We start from the raw sequence: 24761 nt of genomic DNA, 5'->3' as shown, positions 1-24761 counted from the left end.
TTTCATCCGTGACTGTGCCTCCCTCCAAACAGTTGCCCATCTTCACCTCGAGCCACACAGCAGACTGACCAGATTTCTTACAGTCTGTATCCAAGTGACACTGACGAAATACTTTGTTTTCATGTCCGATGCACTCCGAACGGGAAAAAGTCCTCATTGCAATGATAGATGCCAAGCTGACAGCTCACTGTTGTGCCAGCGCACAGGAGCCACCGTGTTCGGACACGTTAGTGTTTAGTCCTCTAAAACCCACTATCATCCTTTATAAAACGACCTCATGCAAACAGAGAAGCTTTCATCGTTATCATTAAAAGCACCTTGAAAAACATTGGCTTAAATCTGTGCGCGTGGTTGTTTTGAGTGTTCCGCGTACACACACTAAACAAGTTTGTTAATCATTTTGTCCCTTGGCACTTTGGTCTTACAGCCGGAGCAAGAATATAACCAAACGAGAAGTCGCTGTATTAAAACTGCCTTGCGTACAGTGGAGTAAGGTTCATGATAGCACCAGTTAGCAGCTAGCCTGGTGTTAACTGTATTGAAGAAACTGCTAATGTTGAGCAAGAGGCTAGCTAGCAGCTGCAACTTGCTTTAGCTGACCAGCCAGTTGTAAACGTCAACTTAACGTTCAACATGCAAATAATATTCCTATATCAATTGCCTAGCTAGCTACCAGAAAGCGACAGGACAAATGACAACAGGAATGTAAACGGTACTTACCATTTATCTTGCAAGGTTGGTAGGTAAGCGATTAACTCACACTAGCAGAAAAACCAAACTCCTTCTTTAGCATGCTACACGGCAGCCAATTCTGGTATCACAGTTGAAAAGCCAACGTTAAACTCAACGACAAAGTTAAAATCGAAACTTGGCGTATGACAACCTTAACTACATTCGATACCAAACACTGTGTCCTCATTTACTCCTGTATTCGTAATGCGTACGTTCCTGCGACGTATCTCACAACTTTTACTTCTTCACCCTACAGTTGAGCTAGGTCGCTAGCTTGCAGACGTTCTTTTCATTTGCCGAACAAGCTTCTACGTCCTGGCCCTCCTCCATTGGAAGGATTTACGTAGCAGTGTGATTTTTTTTCGCAGTCTGTGACGGCGTTGGAAGAGGTCCACTGTCAGAGCAGACGGCAATCTGTTTGTCCCTCCTTCTTTATCATGACTGGCTGCAATGGTGTCCACAGGCATGAAATGCGTTTTTCTATTTGCTAACATACCTGACAATCTTAAAAAACGACTTGCTGATTGGATGGCGTCTTTTGGAGGCTAGCAATAGCGCGAGTCTATTTTTATGGCGACCGGCGTACGCCGTAATTTGCCGCGACGGGCGGGAACACTGAGGCGGTGCAGGAACAAATGAAAGTGAGGTATTTAAGAATAGTTCTAACATAAGTGCGAAAAAGAGGTGAGAAAACTTGTCCGTTTAATTTAAAAATGCAATTTACAACTCACATTTTAGTTCATATCAGAGTTATCCTTAATTATGAACAGAGAATACATTTTTATCAGGAGTTACTGTAAAATTGTAAAACAGAAAAGTAATTTCAGTAATTATAATTGCAGCTTTCATACAATTTTACAAATTATTTAGCCTTTGTTTGTATGTGTTAAAGAATTACAGTATATCTTCTTATAACTACATAGACCACTTAAGCAGGATTGCATCACATTTGTTTGAAATTAAATCAGCTGAGTACAAATTGCATGGCAAATTCTAATTAGAAACATAACCCATTGTACACAGAAATCTAATGTAATCCTATTCATCTTGGATTACAAAATATAGAGCTGCAAATACAACCTCATATGAACATCAGCACATGACAAAATATGATGTCATTATGAATCTAACAAAAAAAAAACGAGCCAAAATGCAGCAATGTTTGGAAAATCTATGTATTCCTGCACACGTATGGCTTGTTCTGTCTTTTTTATGCTAGTGTATTAGATCTACAGCAGATATCAAAGGTCTGGTATATCAAACAATACATTATTAAAAAGAAAAAAGACAAGTTCAAAGTAATTTAGAGTGTCTTCTGTTTTATTAGGACTGAGCACTGTCTTGGCCTTGACTTTAAGCTGTGATATTGTCAAATCTTTACCAGATTTACCACAAGGCACCAAAGCTGTCCTTGTGGTAAAATCTCAGTTCAAGCATTAGTGGATGTTTCTTTTTCTGTTGCACGCAGCAGCTACAACCGTAAAGGTACCTTGGAGTCATCTCTAAATACTCTCACTGACGCACAGATTCAGACTGTTCAAAGATTTATAGTGCTGTGAAAAAAAAAAACAAGAGAAAAGTATGGTGCAGGCTGTGCACTCTAAACAGCAATCAAAATATCACTGAACTGAATCGATCTTCTTCAGATCTGTCGGCTGGCATTCAGGTATTTATATCTAAAAAAAGAACAAGAAATCCCCGTATTAAGAGGTTGGCGAGCAGAAGGGCAGCTCGGTTTCAGAGCCCTCTTAGTAGTGTAGAAAAAAAAAAAGAAAATCTGATGACCTCACAGGTCTCAGTCCTGGCCACCCGTGTCCTCAAGGGATTGGTTATAAATGACAAACACTGTTTGTTGAGATTCAAAATACATTCCCATCAGCCACTGGGCTCTCCAGATGAGGACGTTTTTTTTCTTGCAGGATTAAAATACAACAATATTAACTGATGGAGTTGCATTTTGTTTCGTATGTATCAAATCTTGAAGCTTTTTTTTTCTCTTTTGGCTGTGTAGTACCTGATGCAGCTTGTGGTAAACAAATGTTCCTCCACCTCAGACACTATTTGGTAGAGGTCCATGCCAACACATTTTGAGTATATAAAGAAATTTATGCATAAATATATGATTAAATATGCTAAGTATTCAAGACTCTCAAAGCTAAAAGTCTGCGGCATCAAAGAGACATTGATCTTGGCTGGCCCGCTTGTTTTAAATTTTATGATATTGTGTCTGTTTAGTTGTTGATAATTAACCCAAATAATCTCTGCTTTGTCCTGCTGCTGCACACCTTGTAAGAGACTTTGTACTCTTGTACATAGAGTTGTGTTCATTCAGATAAAACTGGAAACGCCATCTCTACTGACTGATTGATGGGATAGTTGCCTCCCCTAGTGGATATTTGGTAAAATGTGAGACTTGAAAAAATTCAAGCAGTGTTTATGGCTTTTAATAAATGGAAATAGTATCACTAATAGATCCATGCTGGCAGGGGCTCCTTCCGCGTTTAACGATGAGGCTGAAAAAAAATAATACCAATACGTTAATAGCGCATTCATGTTAGCTTAAAGGGGAACTCCGGGGCATTTGAAGTGCAATCCCATTGCTAGAGGTTGTCAAATACTGATAGTAGGACACAGACAGGTGCAAATCGGCGCTCCCTGTGCGGAGATTGCGCTGTTTGCGCAGCCTGTCATGCTAGCCAACTACGTGGTGGCTAAGGGGCAAGTGCTAAACCTTCCACGTAAAACAACAACTTGCACACTGCAGAAACGTCACACCACTTTATAAACCATTCGACAATAAAGTCACAAGCCTTACCATCAAAACCATATGCATGGTTCTCACATTACTGGCATGGGGACGTTACAAAACAACTTTATAAACAGCATGTCACTTACCTCTTGTCGGTATGCTCGCGCATGTGAAAGCCCAAAAGAGTCAATGGACGATAATCCCAAATACAAAGCAATTATCTTCTCTAGAAAAACTGCGTTCAAGTATTTAAAACATTACAACAATACATGCCCAGTAATATTGTTGTAATGTTTTAAATACTTAGTCATCCAAAGGGTGTAAAAAAAAAATGGTTTCGAGAAAGGAAGGCAGGCTGTGATGTGGCAACTTTGATAACATTTTTATGTTTCATTGACCAGAAATGGTGCAGTAGTCTGATTTATGACTGTGAGAATAAATGTTGTGTTTTTCCCACCTGTGTCCAGGACCTGGGTGACCTTTCCTGGACCAGGGTCCAAATCCTGGTCCATCCTTAATACCCAGCTCCTGAAATCTGTTTCGGCAAGTTCCAACGTAGGAAGCTTTTCCCACTGCAAACCCAAGGAGTCCCGCAACTAGAGAAAGAAAAGATTGTTGTCAGGGATCTTTTTTTTTTTCTTTTCTTTAAGTCAAGCATTGCTACTTACTAACTGACAAATAAAAAGGCATAAACCTGCTAGTTTTGGAAAGGGACCAAATCTCTTTGATGACTTCCAAACACCTGCATGGGAAGAAAAAAACATGAGCTTCGATTAAATGTGACAATTGCAGAAATGGTTACTTTCCTTGTTATTTTGACACAATAGAATAATGGGGACTGGATGTCTTTACCATTGTAGATGAGACCGCCGGTGACAGCCATGCTACCCACAGAGAGAGGAAGAGCTAAATGTAGAAATCAAACAAATGATGGTCAGCGGCCGATCACAGCAACCAAAACAGACACATGGAAATGTAATGTTATAGAATCTGAATGAAGCTACATTGATTGCTGAACATTCTGTCAAACCACAGTGATCAGGTTAGATCAGAGATAAACAAACTTGATCATTCACTGCAAAAGTTCAAACCGCTTCAAAACAAAAGGTGGGCGGACAAAAGAAAGACTTCGGTGTTTGCCTAATTGACTGACTCAGTTAGACTAAACTTTGAGCCACAAAGCCGCGAGATTCACTTGTCTCCATCTAATTCGAACACAACTGGACCGATGCAGGAAGTGCTGATTGCTCATCGTCTGGTGTTTACATAATTGCGTGATGAGAGAACGTGAATAGCAGCTGCGGCCGGCTGGTGGTGAGGGGGAAGGATAGAGACCATGAAGTGTTGTCACATAAAACACGGATCATTTGAAATTTGCGGACTCCTAATCGCCGTCGAGTTTCCCCTTCGTCCATTTTGTGAGAAGCTTTCAATTTGGTTCCTGCTGTGATTCTTATCTTAAAGTGGCATTCAGGCCGTATGGGTGTGCACACCCGGCGTATTCCTAAATCCCTTGTTAGTTTTGTCACTCTTGTTGGAGCAGTCCTTTTGTCAGGTTTATGGTGTTTGGGGTTACAGACACACCCCGCCACGCTCAACCTAACCTTCACCTGACACAAAGTTCCATTCAGCCAGTGCTCAGTAGTTTCAATGTTTAACTGAATTGACTCAATCAATCCACGGACTGAAAAACGTCGACGGACTCGAGCTAAGCAAAGATAAATAAGTGAGTCCACATATGGGAGCTTTTTCTTGGGGCCCCACACCAAATTCCATGAGGAAAATAAACACGTTTAAGTAGACTATGAAGTTGGCGGATGAGTTCTACTCCACTGCTTCTACTACAAAAGACTTGCGCAGCACACTTTAAAAGATATACACCACGCTCCGGTCCCTCACTTGGAACCGCAAGACACATTTGTTGGCTTTTTTTTTAAGTCGCTCCCATAACAAAACGTCCATTTTATGGAGAAATGATACAGGTGTTTGCTGAATAAATTAATCTAGATTACCTCTGTACCAGAAGCTCTCCTCCTGGCACTCTTTCCAAACCCTTCTCACATCTTCTCTGTGAACATGAGCATCACCCAGGGGGCACTGGAAGACACACGGGACAGGTTAGGCAGAATTTTTGCCCCACAGTTGCACACGGGGGCCCACGCAGTGCAGAGGAAAGTCATTTGTTATCTCTCACCTTCCGGCCCGCTTTCACCGCAGCTGAATCGGGAGCAGCAGCTGCTGCTCCTTCCTCAGTCTTCACTGTAGTTTGCCCACTTGTTTCAGAGCTCATGATGCAGATGTTTCCAGTGGTCGTTCCTGGGGTTGTACTGCACAGCTTCTCCAACTGCTGTACTTCCCCTCTCACAATGCCTCATATGCAACTGGCTGCAATGGCACCTCCCTGAACTACTTTTTAAATTCCACCCACTTGAGGAAATGCACTACAACCACCATCCATTTAGGGCGACATAATATAAATAAAGCACTGGCTACAAGTCAGCATAGAATGGTAGCGGAACACTTCATTGTGATAAAGCAGGTATATATTGCACAATTTGTCACATGAAATGAAGGACACTCTTTCTAGCGGGGTGTGTTCCAGATTAGGTTGACCTCTGTACATCAATCTCCACCTTTCAGTGGAGTACAACACACCTTTGTTGGCGGTACTTTTTGTTTTATTTACACGTGCAAAAAAGCAAGTTTAAACTGGTGTTGAATAAAAGGGATCAGTGTTTCTGGTTTAAAAAGGCTTTGTGGTATTTAGCTGATTTTCATGCGAGCAGGATTTTTGAGCAGGATATGAAACATGTCAGAAAACATCAATTGGCTACCGAAGCTCAACCTAATCATTCATCAACACTGGCATTCTGTTCAACTTAAACATTTGCCATATTTGCTTGAAATCTGATCAATGTTCTCCATCACTGTGAAAAAAATATCGTCTGATCTAAACATGGGTAGAGCTTTACTGAAAGTATGTTGCGGTGAATCTGAAGACTTGTAAAAAGCAAGAACACCCTCTTTCAATTTGAAGGTTTTATGTGTGTGGACATAAGAAAAAAATAAATAAATCATCTGGTCATTACCAGGTCTTAAAGTGAGGTTAATACGACCTCGGATGAAAGACAACAGAAGGCACATCATTTTCACTATCTATTGAACAAAATTAGAGACATCCGCAGTGATCTCAGAGAAGACATTGTCTTTGCACATCAGTCTATTGGTTATATGACTTTTTCCAAATGACTTGAAGTCCATCATTCTAGTGGAAAATATTTAAGACTGCTGTCAATCTTCTCAGGAGTAGATGTCCCGGTAAGTCCACCCCATGGTCAGACCGCAATGCTTAAAGAAACAGCACCAAAAAAAAATCAAAAATCGACTCTCCAGGCCTCGGTTAGCATGTTAAATGTTAAAGATTATGACAGTACAATTAGAAAAAGATTTAACAAATATGGCTTGTTTGAAAGGATTGCAGGAGAAAGTGTGATAACGTCACACAGAAACTATCACTTCAATTTATACTACTGTATGTACCGCTAAAGATAGCTCGACAGGCTACTAAATCGTGGAGTTTACGTAGTTTACCACGTACTTCTTCTGCATTTTGGCTAAGTTTTTGTGAACTGAATGATAACAGTGAGTGAATGCTGTGAGTGCATGTTAATCTTAAGGTTGTTTTTTCCTCATTTAAAGACCCTGATGATAAGGGCCAGATGACTTGACTGTACAGCAAAGTTTATTCAGCAGAGCACCTTACAGTGGAATCACAGCAGCCACCACGTGTTTCCATTCACACATGAGGACTGTGTAGTCTTTCTCAAGGTTAGAATGGTTAAAAGTAGGCAAAGGGCGCCATGGAGGAAAGAAGAGTCGGTCAGGGCACAGAAAAGGGAGTGCCGGAGAGCCGAACGGAAATGGCGCAAGTCAAAGCTCCAGGTTCATTATGAGACATACAAAGAAAAGCTATGTGTGTTCAACCAGACTTTGCGTAGAACAAGGGAGAGTTATTTTTCTGAAATCATCAAAAACTGCAGTAACAACTCTCGTGTCCTGTTTGCTACAGTAAACAGATTAACAAACCCTCCAGTTTCACTGCCTTTAGAACTCATTTCTACATCCAAGTATAATGAGTTTGCCATATTCTTTAATGACAAAGTTCAAGGCATTAAAAATGCAATAATTTCCACAACACAAATAACTACTCTGCAGCCAGCTAGACACCTAGAGCTGACACATTTCACACCTGTTACTGACAAAACAGTAAGAGATCATCTGCAGTCTGAGTTCATCAATGTGCTGCCTTCATGAGTTGCCCACTAGATTCCTAAAGTTTGTGCTGAGCAGTTTGTTACCACAACTCGCTCATCTAGTCAACATCTCACTCCAGACTGGAACATTTCCAAAGGCCTTAAAAACCGCTGTCATTAAGCCCCTTCTAAAGAAGAGCAGTCTTGATACCACAGTACTGAACAACTACCGGCCCATATCAAACCTGCCATTCTTAGGCAAAGTCTTAGAAAACATTGTATACCAACAGCTTAGTGACTTTCTCCTGTCTAACAATGCTTTTGATACTTTCCAATCAGGCTTTAGGCCCCACCACAGCACTAAGACAGCTCTTATCAAGGTGACAAATGACATCCGCCTGAACACAGACGCAGGCAAAGTCTCAGTCTTAGTTCTGCTGGACCTGAGTGCTGCCTTTAACACAGTTGACTATGCGATCTTATTACAGAGGTTAGAAGACTGGGTGGGAATCTCTGGTTGTGCTTTAAACTGGTTCAAGTCCTGTCTGGAGGAAAGGAAATATTTTGTTGAAATTGGTAACTGTGTCTCAGACCAAATGGCTATGACCTGTGGGGTTCCCCAGGGGTCAATCCTGGGACCCGTACTGATCAATCTGTACATGCTTCTATTAGGCCAGCTAATACGCAGCTATAATGTGTCCTAGCACAATTATGCAGATGACACTCAGATCTACGTGTCACAGACAGCAGGAGAACACGGGCCTGTAGATACATTGTGTCACTGCATGGAACAGATCAGTGTGTGGATGCAAAACAATTTTCTCCAGTTAAACTCAGACAAAACTGAAATCATTGTCTGTGGCCCACAGAAACAAAGAGAAAGTGTTATCAGTCACCTTGAGACTCTCTCTAAAACCTAATTATCAAGTTGGAAATCTCAGGGTAATATTGGACTCAGGCCTTAACTTTAACAGCCACATTAAATCAGTAACATGAGCAGCTTTTTACCATCTAAAAAACATTGCCAGAATCAAAGGAATAGTGTCTAAACCAGACTTAGAAAGACTGATCCATGCGTTTGTCTCCAGCAGGTTAGACTGCTGTAACGGCCTGCTCACTGGGCTCTCTAAACGGGCTGTAAGACAGCTGCAGTACATCCAGAACGCTGCTGCTCGAGTCCTGACTAGAACCAGGAAATACGACCATATTAGTCCAGTGGTCAGGTCTCTGCACTGGCTTCCTGTCGCTCAGAGAATAGACTTTAAAACAGCTCTGCTTGTGTACAAGTCTCTTCATGGTCAAGCGCCAAAGTACATCTCTGACATGTTAGAGCCATATGAACCAACTCGGGCTCTGAGAACCTCAGGGAGGGGTCTCCTGCTGGTGCCCAGAGTCAGGACTAAACAAGGTGAGGCTGCGTTTCAGTTTTATGCTCCTAACATCTGGAACATCCTTCCAGAAGATGTGAGACAGGCCTCAACTCTGACAATGTTTAAATCCAGGCTGAAAACAGTTCTATTTAGCTGTGCATATGACACCTGAAAGTATTGTATCTGCACTCTTCACTTTTAAATGAATGAATTAATGATTATTTTTTATTTTTTATTTTTAATGATTTTATTGCCTTCTTGTGATTTTATGTAGCTGTAAAGCACTTTGAATTACCTTGTGTACGAATTGTGCTCTATAAATAAAATTGCCTTGCCTTGCCTTGCCTTTACAACATTATTACACAAGCACTCAGTGCTAATGGCGCCGGACCACAGCGGTCTTTGAACTTGGCCTTCATTTGGATATCCCCGACTCACCTTTTTGGGACAAAGTTACCATGTGTTGGCAAGATATGTTCACAAACATACAGAGATAGATAGATAAACACCTAGCCTCAACAGTTATACAAGTCTCCGTTGGTCACTGGAGAGTCGGGTTAAAGTCCCCACCGCAAATAATAAAATACCCACATACTCTACGCCATATGTGTCAAACTCAAGGCCCGCGGGCCAAATGTGGCCCGCCACGTCATTTTATGTGGCCCACGAGAGCTTAAAAGGTCTGATTGAAGTCAAATACGTGCAGTGACCAAAAACTACATTTCCCACAATGCATGCCGATTATGTTACACGCAAAGTGACGGCATCCCGCCACTGGACTGCAATGTTTCCGAATCAATGCGATTTTTTCCAACAAGTGGAATTGAGAAATACAAATGATGATCCCAAAATGTCCAGGAAGAGAATAATTTTTCTTTTTCAAGAAAGATCGGAAGGCGAATACGTGTTTGTGCTTCAACATATTTTTTTTTTTACATCTATGCAAATATATATGCAATATTTGTAACTTGAATAAGTCATAAATTAAGAGTTATTTAACATTAAGGAGTAGTTACATTTATAAGTTACATCTGGCCCTTTGAGGGCAATGATTATGTGGCCCTCGGTGAAAATGAGTTTGACACCCCTGCTCTACGCTATCATGGCTAGTAAATATGTCACTTAATTAGAGGCACACTCCTATTAGTCAAAGGTCAGGGATTGGTTTTCTTTTTTAGGTCACAGTTATAAGTCCCTGATCATTAGGATTTAAAGCTGCAGTCTGCAGGATTTGTTGTTGTCATACGTAAAGTCCTAATTTTTGGCATTTTAAGAGTTTACATGATCTATCAGAACGCTTGAAGTTGAAAACGGTGACCTCCGTGGTCGCAAAATGCAAGAAATGCTTATTTTTTAACCGAAAAATAAAAAGTTATTCAACTTCCTGTCCCGCCCCATCAAAACACATGAGAACTCGTGCACGTCTACGTGCACGCCAGATGCGCGTACACGACTCCTCATTCATCAACTCACCTGTCATTTGCGATCATTGAAGACACAGTAAGTAGACTAGCCCGTAATGAAGTTCAATAGTCTAGACAAATAAGCGTGGGGACGAGCCTACCTTGTATCGCGCGTGCACAATCGGTGATTGACAGGCAGCAGAGCCCAGCTCGTAACCTGATTGGTTACCTTTTACCGGTCCGGTCTGCAATTTTGTAAACAAACCTGCTGGCTTTGGAGGGACCTAGCGGGACATATAGGGGACCTAGAGAACTCTTTTTTTTTTGTATTGGGGTATTTAATGTACTACTTTCAGAATCCCCGGACAGTTCCAGGCATTATGCTTGAAAAAGAGTTGCAGACTGCAGCTTTAAACCAAAGAATGATTTCAAAATTCCAATAAAGACGCAGTGATATCAGCTTCCTTCATACTGACAGGTATTTACTGTCTTTACTAAAAGACCTTTCAACTGGATTTATTAACGATATAATGTCACAACTCAGGATAAATAGAGTCATTCATAATTCCAAAGTGTTTTTTTTACGCTCCACGAACAGCACAGTTGAATATTGTTACAGAAAAAAGGAGTTTGTGTAAAACAAATCACAACAAGCCATCGTGAAAAATATATCTTTTTGTCATGTTACGAATTGTATAGTACATCTTTAGGGGCCAGACACATTATGTTTATTGTAACAGCATAAAGGTTGAGAAGGAACATAAGCCTGTATAAATACATTTAGACAGCTTGGTGCAGACCCCACAGTCACTTCATAGGCAGCATTCATGACGAAACTTTAATTGCTAGCCAGTGGAGTAATAGAGTGGCATCAGTCGTATTTGGTTGATCAAACATTATACGCACTGCTGCATTCTGAACCATTTGTACTGGTTTCACTGTGCAAGCAGGAAGACCTTTTAGAAAAGCATTGCAGTCGTTGGGGCGAGACATAGCCATATCCTCTACCAAGAGCTGGGTTGCGTACTGAGTCAGATGTGGCCTGGTTTTTCTTATGCTGTAGAGTGCAGAGCCACACCATCGAGAGACAGATGCAACATCGTGAGAGAGCGACAGGTGGCCATTAATATTGACAACCAGGTTTGTGTCAAACTTTGTTGGAGAGGCAGTTTTTATGTTGACGTTGTGTTGAATGGAATGATTGGCTGGGATGACAAAGAGCTCAGTCTTAGAGAGGTTTAAAGGGGAAGCTCGCTTTTTTTAAACCTGGACTTTATTTCTGGCATAAAATACGTTCATGTACTCACTGATAACAGTTTGGTGAAAGTCGGCATCCTTCGGGCGCTATTTAGATTACTCGAGATTCGCATATATCCATCTAACAGGAGTGAACGGGGCACAGACAATGCAGCCTCTAAATGAGGCATTATCTGTCTCTATTTCACCAATACTTTAAGACAAATGAATGAATGAATGAATGAATAGCCCCTTTCACACTGAGGAATAACCCGCGTTTAATCCGCGAATTTAGCGTGTCCACTGTTGCGTTCACACTGCCGACCCGGGCTGCCGCGTCAACTCGACTCGCCTTTCGACCCGCGTCGGACCCTAGTCTTTTTGCCGAGCCGAGTTTGGTGTGAACGCAATTGACGCGGGTCGGACGTGGGCGTGGCGTGACGTGAGGAGTTTAAAAGACAGAATGGACAGCTGATTCAGAACAACAGCGACAGGTGAGGACAAGTTTCACTCTGTTTTAGCCTACATCAAGTTCGAGACATTTTTGAAGATGGCCAACTGGGGAGACAAGGAGGTCCGCGAGCTCCCCAGCCTCCGAGCAGAGGACGTTATTTACCGCCACATTTCAGGGACTATAGTGCTCTTGTATTCTCTGCATATGTTCTTCGGCGGGATCCCACGTTGTAACCATCCACACCCCGTAAAATAACATCTCCATGAACTGCATATACAATTGCAAAAACGAGTCCTCAAGGTGTATTTAACCCTACCTCCGACGCATGGCTTGTGCCTACATCATTGTATACGCCCAGCATTTTATGTGTTTCGTGTGACGCTCTGCCACTAGGCTACGCCCCCTGAACTTGGCTTCAGGCGACACGGGTCACCTAACACGCCAAGCGTTCACATTGCTCGACGCGGGTCGAAGGTGCAATTTGGACCCGCTAAGGTAGCGGGTCGCAGTGTGAAAGGGGCTAATGTGTGCTATTGCACTGTTAGTTCAGAGCTGCCGTGTTGTTGTTATTGGGGGCTTTCTACACCCGGGTCACTTGGGATAAAGTCATTGATGCGCACTGCTGCAGCACAGCTCATTCACTCCGACCACTGCACGTCCGCGAATTGATGCTAACTGGTGGTGTTCTTGTGGAGGATGTTTACCTATGCCAACAGAGCAGGGATTTTGTTTGGACAATTTGGAAATGCGCAAACACGAACCATGTTACCAGCAGTAGCAAACTCCGTGTGAAGATTGCCGACCGTCACAGAGCACGGAGTAAATAAGCTGTGCCGCAGCGGCGCGCGTCGATGACTTTGTCCAAAGTGACCGGGTGTAGAAAGCCCCGAATAACAACAACATGGCAGCTCTAAACTAACAGTGCAATAGCACACGTTCATTCGTTCATTTGTTCATTCATTCATTCGTCTTAAAGAGTTGGTGAAAAAATGACAGATAATGCCTCATTTAGAGGCTGTAGTGTCAATGCCCAGTTCTCTCCCGTTACATGGATATACGCGGATCTCCAGTGATCTAGTGTCCGAAGGATGCCGACTTTAACCAAACTGTTATCGATGAGTTGATGAACGTATTTTATGCCAGAAATAAGGATCAGGTTTAAAAAAAAAAAAAAAACTTCCCCTTTAACTGAAGATGGGGTTTCTTCTTCCGCGTGGATATATCAGAGAGACAAGCTTAAATTATTTTCTGAAATCTTAGTGTCATCTGGTGGGAATGACTGGTACAGTTGGACATCGTGTGTATTGTAGTAAAATGAGAAGCCAAGTGTACGGCTGTCCAGTCCCATGGAAGAGGTGTTTTTTTTTTTTCCGGAAAGAGAAGGGGTCCTAGTCCTGAGCTTTGAGGCACCCCAGTGGAGAGATGAAGGTGGTGCGGATGTTTGTCCTTGCCATGGCAGTTTGAAAGAACACCCACTGAGGTACGATTAGAATCAACAGTGTGCCATGCCAGAGATCCCCATCTCAGAGACCACCATTTACGTGAAGCCCTGATATTTGAAAAGATGCATGTTGCTTTGTTGCATCAACCCTCCGTTTAACAACACTGTCCAAGAAGAATAGCTGTAGTAATTTTCAAAAGATTTTTTATTTAAGTTTTTTTTTCTCCATTTTTCGACAGAGCCGTTTTATTGTACTTTTTGTTTCTTAAATTGTCAAATCATTTCTACAGGTGACGGGTGCGGATGGTAGGAAGGCCAGTTTCACAGTCATTTACTACAAACTGCACTGTTGTAATATAAGAAAGTGATTTAGCACTGTCTTTTTGATATGAGCAAAGCCTTCCTTGAAAATTACATTATCCAGATGACAGCTCATGTTGCTCCAAAACCTATAAATCTTAATGAATGAGCACTAATCCCACCTTCAGAGATATACAAGTCACCCATGTCATAACCAGTAATGCATGCCAATACTATATTATTATAATAATTATAATAAAGCCTGTTTCACCTCCCTCGCCCCACTCATCACGGACACCATCAACTCCTCCCTTACCTCCGGCACCGTCCCCTCTCCTCTTAAACTTGCTGCCATCACCCCCGTCCTTAAAAAACCTGGCCTTGACCCTGACGACCCCAACAATTTCAGGCCCATCTCCAACCTCCCATTCCTCTCAAACATTCTGGAAAGAGCCGTCGCAGCACAATTAAAGCAATACCTCCTCTCCAATAACCTGTACGAAACATTCCAATCTGGCTTCAGAACCCATCACAGTACCGAAACAGGACTTTTAAAAGTCACCAATGACCTCCTACTCCGGCTCCCTCACCATTCTCCTCCTCCTCGACATCAGTACTGCCTTCAACACCATCAATCACTCCATCCTCCTCAACCGTCTGCAAGCCATTGGCGTCATCAACTCCGCTCTCTCCTGGTTCACCTCCTACCTGTCTGAAAGACTCCACTACATCTCCATCAACAACCACAAATCCCTCACCACCCCTGTCTCACACGAAGTTCCCCAAGGCTCAGTGCTTGGACCAATCCTCTTCATCCTCTACATGCTCCCACTAGGTCACATCATCTGCCACCATGGTCTTCACTTCCACTGTTACGCCGACGATACCCAGCTATATATCACCACCACTGCCATTACTCCTGCCATTCTCTCCACCCTCACCAATTGCCTAACTGACATCAAAGCCTGGATGAATCACAACTTCCTCAAACTCAACAGCAATAAAACTGAAATTATCATTTTTGGCCCAAAATCCACCCTCCCCACCTCCCAGCATTTGTCACTCTGCATTGATGGTCACTCCGTCACTCCCTCCCCCCTGGTCAGAAATCTCGGCATCATCATGGACCCCACACTCTCCTTCAAATCCCACATAAACCAGGTTACCAAAATAGCCTTCTTCCACCTCCGCAACATTGCACGCCTTCGCCCTACTCTCTCCCCCTCAGCTGCCGAAACACTCGTCCATGCCTACATCACCTCCAGACTCGACTACTGCAATAGCATCCTGTATGGCCTCCCCTCCTCTGCTCTTCAAAAACTGCAATATGTTCAAAACTCGGCCGCCCGACTGCTCACTCACTCCCCCTCCAGAGAACACATCACTCCCATCCTTCATCAACTTCACTGGCTTCCAATAAAACAGCGAATCAACTTCAAGATCCTTCTCATCACCTACAAAGCCCTCAATAACCTTGCACCTCCATACCATACAAACCTCCTCCACCCCTACTCCCCCACTCGACATCTCCGCTCCTCTGATGCAAACCTCCTCACTCCCATCACCAAGACCAAGTACCGCACCCTTGGGGACAGTTCTCCATCGCTGCCCCTACCCTTTGGAACTCCCTGCCCCCCGCCATCCGGAACGCCGATACACTCCCCTCATTCAAAAGCCAGCTCAAAACCCACCTGTTCAAAATCATCTACAACACCTGATAAAATGTTCCTCTCCCCCGCCATCTTCCAAAAGCGCTATATAAAACTTATATATTATTATTATTATTATTATTATTATTATTAATAATAATATTACTAATATTACTGACAAATAAATGAGCTAATTCTGCCTTTCAGCTTTCTCTGGGCTGTTGAAGCACTTGTTGCCAGGTCACCTAAACTGCTCTGAAATTATCTGTCACATGTGTTTAGACCCTTTCAAAGTGAAAAATGATTTAGTAGGGGGAGCATTTGATATGATTATGTTGTCTTTGTAGCAATTTCAATTAGAGTTTACATTATTTGTAAAAAGAGGTTGGACATGCAGCTTCTCTGTTCCAACACTGTAAATCATGGATAGCCAGAACTGACAAGGAACTTGAAAAGGAGGACAGTTTATAGCCAATTCTGCATGCAACCACAGATAGTCTTCAGAGGAAATATAGGCCTAAATCGAGACTATGGTGTAGGAGAGGAGCCACCCCAACAGGTAGTTTCCTAAGCTCCAGCTAGAAGTTAACAGACATGTACCATGAATTTCAACGAACCATTCAACGGCTGGTGTTTTAAAATAGGCTGGTCAGGATATCTACACTCAAGTCACAAATGCTGTAAAGTTTACCAGTGACCACTTACAAAAAGTCACATGAATCACCTCACTGTCACTGACATGAAAAAACAACTACTTAGGGGCCAGGACTGTAGCTCCATTTGTAGCCGTTCGTTTAGGCTCATACTTAGGGTTTAAAGTCACGTGACGCCGGGCTCACTGTTGCTAAACATACAGCAACTGAAGCATCGTTTGCGGCAGGACCTTCTCTGACTTCTGCTGATCTCAAACGATAGACTGCCACCAACAGGTAACGACGGAGGGTCAGTGGGGGTTACGGCTATCAGCTTGATACGACATTGCTAATCAGTAGTAAATTGAAAAAGTATTCACTTTATCAAGTGAACTGTCACTTCATACCGCCTGTGTAGAAATTAAACGGACCCATTCAGCAATTATATTGGTAGGTCCATTTATGACAAAAACGGCCAATCAGGATTCATCGTGGGCTGGTTTCAGGCTTGCACGAGGAAATTCCAGTGATTGACGCACTCACAAGCTCGCCCTGTTTGGAAGCTCTGACCAATCACATTCATGTAGGGGAGGAGTCTATTTTGTATTTCCTCCTTCTTGTGACATGACAATTGAATCAGCCAATCACAGAAAGCAAAGGTGGAGATCAAGCAAGCTGACTTTCAATCACCGTTTGCGGGCGTGTTTTACGTTAACAAGGCCCGCCTATTGGCCGGTCTGCGGACTTCCCACAGACAGTTGTATGTTTCATAAAAATGCACTCTGATGCGGCAAGTAAGTAGTAACGTTACAGACGCTTTTCTGCATCAACTTGTGACCTTTCTCGGGTTGTGAAGCGTATGTCAGAGAGACACAAACTGACGAATTGGGTTTCTACGTCCGCTTTTGTCCCGTGGCTCAGTGGGGTTTGATGAGAACGCATGAATCCCGTGTTATTTGCTGGTCTCTTTGTATTTGCCAGTGCTGTCTTGGGCGACAACAAAGGGAAAATAGCTAGTATAATTTCACTTGTTTTGGATAGTTAGGATGTTTTTCAAGACACGGGAGGTTAGCTGAACTTATCTTTTCATGTTGGAGTAGCAGTGCTCGGTAAATTCCGCCGACGTTACTTTAATTTAGAAGGTTTGCGATGGTAATCGGTGGGTTGCGCTGGTTATAGTCACCATTATAGCCGGTGTACTGGACGTTTCAGTTAAAGCTTGAGATCGACATAATACCAGTGTTAATCGGCCAATTTTTTGGTCAGCTGCGGACTGTTACAGAGAATGAAAATTGTGACGCAGTTGTGTAAAAAATGTTTCGTTGCCCGTTGCAGCAGTGCTGTCTGGTTCTGCGCCACCCTCTTCAGCTTCTGCAAAACGTCTGCGCAACGCTACTGTGCCAGTAGCAGTATAATTTTACATTTATTAATCAATGTAAAAACGGATTCAGTCAGTTAGGCTAAAATGTAGGGGGTAGAGGAGTCTGAAAGAAATAGTTGTTTTGTAAAGGCCTGGGAAATGTAGTTCGGTACGCGTAGCTGAGCGCAACTTCTAATGGCCTCTTTAACTCGGACGGACTACATAACCCATAAGTCCAACTCTCTTGATACTTTGTAAACTCTGTGCAAGTTGCGCGTCTGCACTGCTATTTTAGGTATGCAGCTAGTGCTATGTGCTCGTGAGTGTGTTTCTGGGGTTAGTCAGGAATTGCCTTCTTGAAATGAATTGAAATCGGGGATGTTTGATTGCAGTTACCATCTGGAATGCACAGAAGACACTTGGGGACAAGGTAGCTTGTGTGATCGCATGTTTTCTAGTTTCCATGTCTTTGCAGGAGTGCAGGGTGTCACTCCGACATTCCTGTGAGACATTTTCTGCCGTTTTCTCAAGCGTAAACATGATCTGGAAAGCACGTGAGACTGTCACCTGCCCCGTACAGTCTGTGTTAAGAACCGATCAAAATGACATGTGGTTTAAGTGTTCAGGGTTTTGTGATGTCACCCTCTAGTACCCTTGCATTCATGCAGCATAGGGTCGTGTGTCACGCCTCGGTTTGCGTTTCTTATGTTGTCTTTAATCTGTTTGTTAAAATAGATTTTCAGCTGAATTCCCATTTGACTACATTGGCCAGCATCCACAAGATTCACCACACCTTGCACAGGCTGGTAAATATAAGTGATCGGCGTATGGTGTATTTTACTTTAGATGTGTGTTGGTGTGCAGGGAAATTTTGGGTCATTCTCACAACCATCTGTTTTGGTAGAACCTGGCAGAAGACGTTGGACAGGATAGCCACCCATCAGGTAGGTTGTTATACCATTGCAGTCATTTATTGCCTTACAGGCAGTCCAAAATCGGGCTGTCTGTTGCTGGATGAATGTTTTGCTATTGGCATATTTTTTTTGTATTCCTGATATGCATCCTTGCTCTTTCCACTTACCGTCCCAGCTTGCTGCTCTAGAGCCATGCCGCCTAGGAAAAAGAGGAGACCCTCTGCTGGAGACGACATGTCGGCCAAGAAGAGTCGCCAGGACAGGTGTGAAATCTCATTGTTGAAGAGTCCTTGAATGTAGTTTTCAGCTTCTGCTTGATTCCTTTTATTTTTGTGGCTTCTGGAAATAAAGATGTGCCTAAAGAATGTCAGTTTTCCAATAGGAAAAGTCTCTATTGCTGCTTGGCAAATGGCTAAAAGAGTTTTTTTTTGGTCCACAGTGTTTTCAGAAAACACGAAACGTCACAAATCCGTGAGGAGGAGACGTTTTCCAGTAAAAGATGCTTGGAGTGGTTCTACGAATACGCAGGTGGGGGCGTTGTTAGACATTCTTGTCGTAGTTACATTTTAGCCTCACATGCTAAATTGATGCTGTGCACTCATTTAAACAAGGTTGTGACGATGTTGTGGGTCCAGAGGGGATGGAGAAGTTCTGTGAAGACATTGGAGTGGAGCCAGAGAATGTAAGAAGATTTTTCTTATTACTATTATTTAGACAATTTGTGCAGTTTGGTTGAATTTGCATGCTCCCTGCTGGCTTGCTTTTCGGTGTTTCCTGGTAGCTGCCAGTCATACCATGTTAATAGGCTGAGACACCTTTTTTGACTTTAAAAAAAAAAAAAAAAAAAGAGGACTAATCAGTTACAATTTTGTCATCCTCGTGGCACTTGAAGGTCACTGTGTGCTTATAGAAGAACTTAAATGTTTGTGAACCTTTGTGAACTCTTGTCATTTAAAAAGATCTGGTACTCTCACGTCTATGCTTGGCTTGTTGTTCCTCACTTGTATGTTGATTTGGATGAAATTGTCTGCAGAATGAGAACGTGCAAATGTAAATTTACATGGTCATTTATATATAGATAATCCTATTTGTTTTTTCGGGGGGGGGAAATACAGGCAGCAGTGGTCTTTACCTTTGCAGCGCAGCCGTGCACACCCTCGTTCCACGTTCTCCTTATAGTGGACTCATTTACGTTAATATTAGCTAGGGAATTGAATTTCTTGTTTATGTAATTGTGCTCTCTTTATGCTCTCTTTTAGTGCTTGTGTAAAAGTTTGTTTTGGGGTCATATTTATGCAAAGAGATAGAAAATTCTAACCTGATTTTCAAACCCCACCGTACAGTCAGTCTTTGTTCCACTGGTCACTGAGGTCAGACAAAAATCTGGCAAGGCATGGCCTCTGCCAAAGAATTTCTGCAGCTACTATTTTTTTGTTGTTGTTTTTGCCCAGGTGGTTATGCTGGTCCTTGCTTGGAAGCTGGATGCTCAGAGTATGGGATATTTCACCCTGCAGGAGTGGCTGAGAGGCATGGGCTCACTGCAGTACGTCTACCACTTTGTGTCCTTTTTTTGCCTTTTAATGCTATCTTTGAAAGGGATTTCATTAGCTCGCTGTGTTTTCTCTGCGGCTGGTAGTTGCAGTAGAGTTGGTGGTGAAATGTGGAGCACGTCTGAAGTACTTTTCTGCTGTTGTCAGGTGCGATTCCACAGAGAGGCTGAGGAACTCGCTAGACTACCTGAGATCTGTCCTGAACGACAGCACCAGTTTTAAGCTAATTTATAGATATGCCTTTGATTTTGCTCGGGTGAGTCAAGCAAAGTATTTTTTAATTTTTTTAATTTTTTTTCTCTACAAGGAAGCTTGCATACATGGCATTCCATGTGATTTAGTTTAAATTGAACAGGGAAAAAAAAGTCCCTGTAAGAGACGGTTACACAAGATTGAAATTCTTGCACCAGCTGACATTTTGCATCAATTTAATTAAGTCTCTGGTGTTTTGATTGGACAGGAAAAAGATCAGAGGAGTTTGGACTTGAACACAGCCAAGTGTATGCTGGGACTTCTTCTGGGAAAGACGTGGCCTCTGTTCCCAGTGTTCAATCAGTTTTTAGAGGTAAGCATGTGGCATCGTTTTAGCAAATTGCTGAAGCTGTGAGGGACACCTTGTAGTCTTAATCTGTGGCGCTCATGTTTTGTTCCCCAGCAATCCAAGTACAAAGTCATCAACAAAGACCAATGGTGCAATGTTTTAGAGTTCAGCAGGACAATCAACCTGGACCTCAGTAACTATGATGAGGACGGTGCCTGTGAGTGACTGTTTAGTTGTACAAAAAAAATGAGACAACGGAGCTTAAATGAATTTCTATTTCAGTAACTGTTCCCTGTGTCGTCCTGTTTTTATCAGGGCCGGTTTTGTTGGACGAGTTTGTGGAGTGGTACAAGGAGAGACAGATGTCATAGCTGCCGACGGGAAACGGGAGAAAATATTTCAACTGTGACCACAACAACTCCGATATCAACAACCAATATGTAAACAACACACACGAAAAAAAAAATGGTAAAGCAGCGACAGTGGATGCTTCCTAATAAAGGAGGGGTTCATGCTGTGGGTGGGCGAGAGCGGGTGGGTGGGGGGAGGGGGGGGGGGGGGGGGGGGGGGTGGTGTGGGGTGGGGTTGGGGGTGTGGTGGGGTTGGGGGTGGGCTTTGGATTGGTGTGTGCTGCCCAGACTGCAGGTGCGGAAGGCTGTCATTGCGGAGTTATGCTCCCTACCGAAGTTGCACAGTGGGTAGCCTTGCAGCAATCCCCACGGCGACATGTCATATTGCTGTCTGTGTTAGGATGGAAACAAAACGGTATTGTGTGGGAGAACCGCTCCTCAGCCCTTGTCTTCAGCACAGAGAAACCAACAGAAATGACCATTCATGCGTCGTGTTTGAGTCTTAAACAGGGTCACTTGGACCCGGGCACACTTAAGTATTATATACCTGTGCAATGAACTTGAACTTGAGCTTCTCTGGACAGATGGCACTAACTATTTTTTTGTTTGTTTGTTTGTTTTTTTGAGTTTGGTAGTACTTAATGAAGCACACTGTGTCAAAGGGTTGATTGCAGGTGTCTGATGCCTGTGCTGTTTACTCTCAGTATGTGCCAGTTCTTACTCGCCCTGCAGTTTTTGTTCCTTCATGCTGTTTTGCTCATGCTAGTCCCCCTGCAAAGGCTTCAGACCTCATAACACCAACCAAATCAGCATTGCTGCTTACTAACTCTTATTACAGTACAGCGGTGAGCCACTAGTGCTCTGATCAGCATTTATTGGTCTCATGACCAATTTATGTATACACGTTGTGTAGGTAAGAGTATTATTGTGCCTCAAAACATGAAAGTCACTTTGTGTGTCCCACACACATACCAACAAACCCAAATGTATATACATATGTGAGAATACATAGAAGACATGCACACACACACACACGCACGCACATACGAGTGGTCAGGGATTATTTCAGGATGAATTCAGACTGTTTGGGCTGTGTTATAAGTTAACATAGATCTAGATGGTGACCATTTTGTCTCAGTATGTGGCATCTGTTTGTCTTCCTTAGTCTACTGATAGTTTCAGGTCTCCTCTTACCAGTAGCATCTCTCCCAAAACTGACAGTGTTAATATAACTGCAGTGGAACACCAGAGACCTTCTGAGGGTGGCGTCCCTTAAACTAGTGAGGTAGGTTTGCTGAAAGCATTTCTCTGTACCACCCGTAGGATGTAATCAAAACAGTGGACACTGACAGTTTGGAGCTGTGTGACGATGCTATGACGTTCTGTTCGCCTAGTGTAATATTCTTGTAAACACATGAATACATTTTTTGTCTTTGGCTGTGATGTGATGCTGAACTGTCAGATTTACTATTTGCATGCATGCTCCAACAGAGCCTTTTGTGAATGGAGGAGATTTTTTGAAAACATTTTTCAGACATTGTTTTTGTTTTGTACAGGAATTTGTCCACGTGTTTTTTGTGCTTAATTTTACACACGCAACCATGTTATTTTATTTTTTCTAATGAAAGAACATGATTGTGTCTACTTAGACCTGGAACACACCTGTAACCTCATGGTGGAACAGGAGTTCCCTCCTGCATTTATCCCATCTCACCCATCTTTATACAGAGTGTAAGCCCCAGCAAGCTGCTGCCACCATGTGGAGAACCGTTTTGTTGATCGGAAGCGCACCCCACCTTTGTTTTGCATCTCTTGCCGTCACGCTCGCCGTCACGATACTCACAAAATACACCTTGAAATGAGTCATTATCCTCATCAGCATTCATTAAAATCCACTATTTCTGAGAACTCCACAAACACCTGTCGTTGTGATGCAGCCATCAAGATGAACTCTAAGATTTAAGTAGTTGTTGGATCGCTTACCAAATATTGTGCATAGGTCAATGTTTTAGTATTCTCCCATGAAAATGCAGGAGGATGAACGGCCATGTCCCAACTGTATATATGTATGTAAACTAAGTGTCTACATGTCTGTTTTCACTATAACCTATGTCTATACACATAAATAAAATGGTTTATTAACTTATTACCGGCTTGTTTTCAGATCTTTAGCGAGTAGATTGTCCTAAACAAGAAAAAAAAAAAAAAAAAGAATAATATTTCATGTCATGACTACAGCTCTGATTTTTATAAATGATCAGACGGCATTTTTGAAACACTGGTTTATTTATGTCATTTGATAAATGTTTGAATGATTTGCAGCCATGAAGGATTCTCATTGTAAACTTGTTTGCAGGAAGACATTTTTTTCGTAAAGAACTTTTAAAAAGGAATTTGCCTAAGTTGGACAAATATAAACGATAAACATGATATGGTCAATTGTGCTTTACAACAGCTCCTCACAATTATTAGTTTGCATTTCATTTTCTGGCTCATATAAAAATTACAATATTTCTTATTGTCAAATTTAGGACTGAACACTAATCACATTCACTTCTAAGTGTTTAAACATCACTAAAGGATGATGTTTGAGGAATAATAGACTACCAGTTTTTCTGATTAATGTGAATATTGGCCAGATTCCTCTTTGTTACTGATGGGATCTGTTCCCTTCCCACTCCTCATTTCTTACTGCTCCGTGGAGATCTCGGTGCAAGCCCCACTCAGTAATCTGGTGGAGGTGTTTCTGGAACGGGAGGTGGAGCCTCCTGTGGTGGCTTACTGTCTCTGTTATGCCTCCTGTAGAGGGGTATTCCGTACAACAAATATCCAGCTTCTCTCTCATCTACTGAACCGGAGGCAAGACGTACTTGTTTTTGGACTTTGATGTCCTGTTCAAAACTGTTGCCATCTCGTGGACCGTGGCCATCCAATGAAGGAGATGCATCCTTATCCACATTTGCTTCCCACGTTCTTCTCTCAGACGCCATGTTTTTTAGGGCACCGAGGCCTCTCCTTGCTTTGTTGCCCTCAGGCACAGACCCTGACATCTCATGTGTCCTGCCGGGTAAGTTGCCAACCTTGTTGAGAGCATCATCGGATAAAGGAGCAACACTTGTGGCAGGAAGTGACGAATATTTGTGTACCACTGTCCTGCCTGAAATACCACTGCCTTGCATTATTTCAGCGATGCTTACACTGCTGGAGGGGTCAAGAGCTGAAGATTTTGGCTCTGCGGGTGGACCCTGGCGCAGAGGCCTCCGCGCTGAATTCACACTTGCTGGTTTGGACATCAAAGGGTCGGACAGATGACGACCAACACCAGCCCACCTTATCTCACGTGGAAGGTCCACATCTGCGTAAGATCTTGACTGTTCAATCCTCCTTTCTGTCATTTCATCCAAGGTCATTCTTGGACTGCTCATTGGCTCAAGAGGTGCATGCATTTTTCCAGTTAGCATATCAACCCCTGTAGGCCTCTGTTCTGTAAAGTCCACAGGTTGACCCCTGCCACTTGGGGTGAAAGAGTTACTAGGCACTGATGAAGCTTTGATAATTGAACGCTTATAGGGGGTTATATAGTCGTCTGCCATTCCTAAAATATATGACGAGTGTATGCTTTGTTTTGAATTGTACGCAATTGCGTCATTTTCATTCTCACTGCAAGAAGATGGAGAACTACTTGGCTGTGGTGATGGTGCCTTTATGAGCAGACGCCTTTTGATGCGTGGGACACCGGCACTCAGGTCAGGAACACTGTGGGATATGGTCTCATCCTCGCTGCTGCTGCTGCTAGAGGAGGAGTGAGGCTGTTGCTGTGATGGTGT

At 42.8% G+C, this 24761-nt stretch overlaps 2 protein-coding genes across 5 annotated transcripts; one reads left to right on the top strand and one right to left on the bottom strand.

The window, feature by feature from the left end:
* Positions 1-1433: 1433 nt before the first annotated feature.
* ociad2 (OCIA domain containing 2) lies at positions 1434-5858 on the bottom strand. 2 transcript variants are annotated; one of them, XM_075486199.1, is made up of 6 exons: positions 5676-5858; positions 5494-5578; positions 4334-4387; positions 4176-4223; positions 3939-4077; positions 1434-3245 (listed from the first exon to the last, which is right to left on the bottom strand). In XM_075486199.1, the coding sequence occupies exons 1-6, from the start codon at positions 5769-5771 to the stop codon at positions 3176-3178; spliced, it is 492 nt and encodes a 163-aa protein (XP_075342314.1). In that variant the 5' UTR covers positions 5772-5858; the 3' UTR covers positions 1434-3175. The 2 variants fall into 2 exon arrangements, with proteins under 2 accessions (XP_075342314.1, XP_075342315.1); XM_075486200.1 differs by having other exon boundaries at positions 1434-2408.
* An 11089-nt stretch (positions 5859-16947) lies between these two features.
* On the top strand, positions 16948-23080 carry dcun1d4 (DCN1, defective in cullin neddylation 1, domain containing 4 (S. cerevisiae)). Of its 3 annotated transcripts, none has more exons than XM_075484706.1 (12): positions 16948-17013; positions 18315-18385; positions 18484-18523; positions 18669-18756; positions 18933-19021; positions 19105-19175; positions 19945-20036; positions 20191-20299; positions 20504-20608; positions 20699-20801; positions 20900-21052; positions 22584-23080. In XM_075484706.1, exons 1-11 carry the CDS (start codon positions 16995-16997, stop codon positions 20953-20955), a joined length of 843 nt encoding a protein of 280 aa, XP_075340821.1. In that variant the 5' UTR covers positions 16948-16994; the 3' UTR covers positions 20956-21052; positions 22584-23080. The 3 variants fall into 3 exon arrangements, with proteins under 3 accessions (XP_075340821.1, XP_075340822.1, XP_075340820.1); XM_075484707.1 differs by lacking the exon at positions 16948-17013 and adding an exon at positions 17033-17328; XM_075484705.1 differs by lacking the exon at positions 16948-17013 and adding an exon at positions 17346-18009.
* Positions 23081-24761: the final 1681 nt, after the last annotated feature.

Source organism: Odontesthes bonariensis, chromosome 15, assembly GCF_027942865.1.
Source record: "Odontesthes bonariensis isolate fOdoBon6 chromosome 15, fOdoBon6.hap1, whole genome shotgun sequence".
Classification (NCBI taxonomy): domain Eukaryota; kingdom Metazoa; phylum Chordata; class Actinopteri; order Atheriniformes; family Atherinopsidae; genus Odontesthes; species Odontesthes bonariensis.
Note: the sequence above shows the minus strand (reverse complement) of the source record. Positions and strands in the feature narration are given on the sequence as shown.

What these genes read in the sequence shown, in the direction of transcription:
- ociad2 (XM_075486199.1), bottom strand. Translation starts at nt 5,771, where the DNA reads ATGAGCTCTGAAACAAGTGGGCAAACTACAGTGAAGACTGAGGAAGGA. An exon ending in GGAGAGCTTCTGGTACAGAG is followed by an intron (nt 4,388 to 5,493) that starts GTAATCTAGATT and finishes TTCTACATTTAG; the next exon opens with CTCTTCCTCTCTCTGTGGGT. An exon ending in CACCCAGGTCCTGGACACAG is followed by an intron (nt 3,246 to 3,938) that starts GTGGGAAAAACA and finishes ATTTTTTTTCAG; the next exon opens with CCTCATCGTTAAACGCGGAA.
- dcun1d4 (XM_075484705.1), top strand. Translation starts at nt 17,958, where the DNA reads ATGTTTGATTGCAGTTACCATCTGGAATGCACAGAAGACACTTGGGGA. An exon ending in TTGGAGTGGAGCCAGAGAAT is followed by an intron (nt 19,176 to 19,944) that starts GTAAGAAGATTT and finishes GTTTTTGCCCAG; the next exon opens with GTGGTTATGCTGGTCCTTGC. An exon ending in AGAGGCATGGGCTCACTGCA is followed by an intron (nt 20,037 to 20,190) that starts GTACGTCTACCA and finishes TGCTGTTGTCAG; the next exon opens with GTGCGATTCCACAGAGAGGC.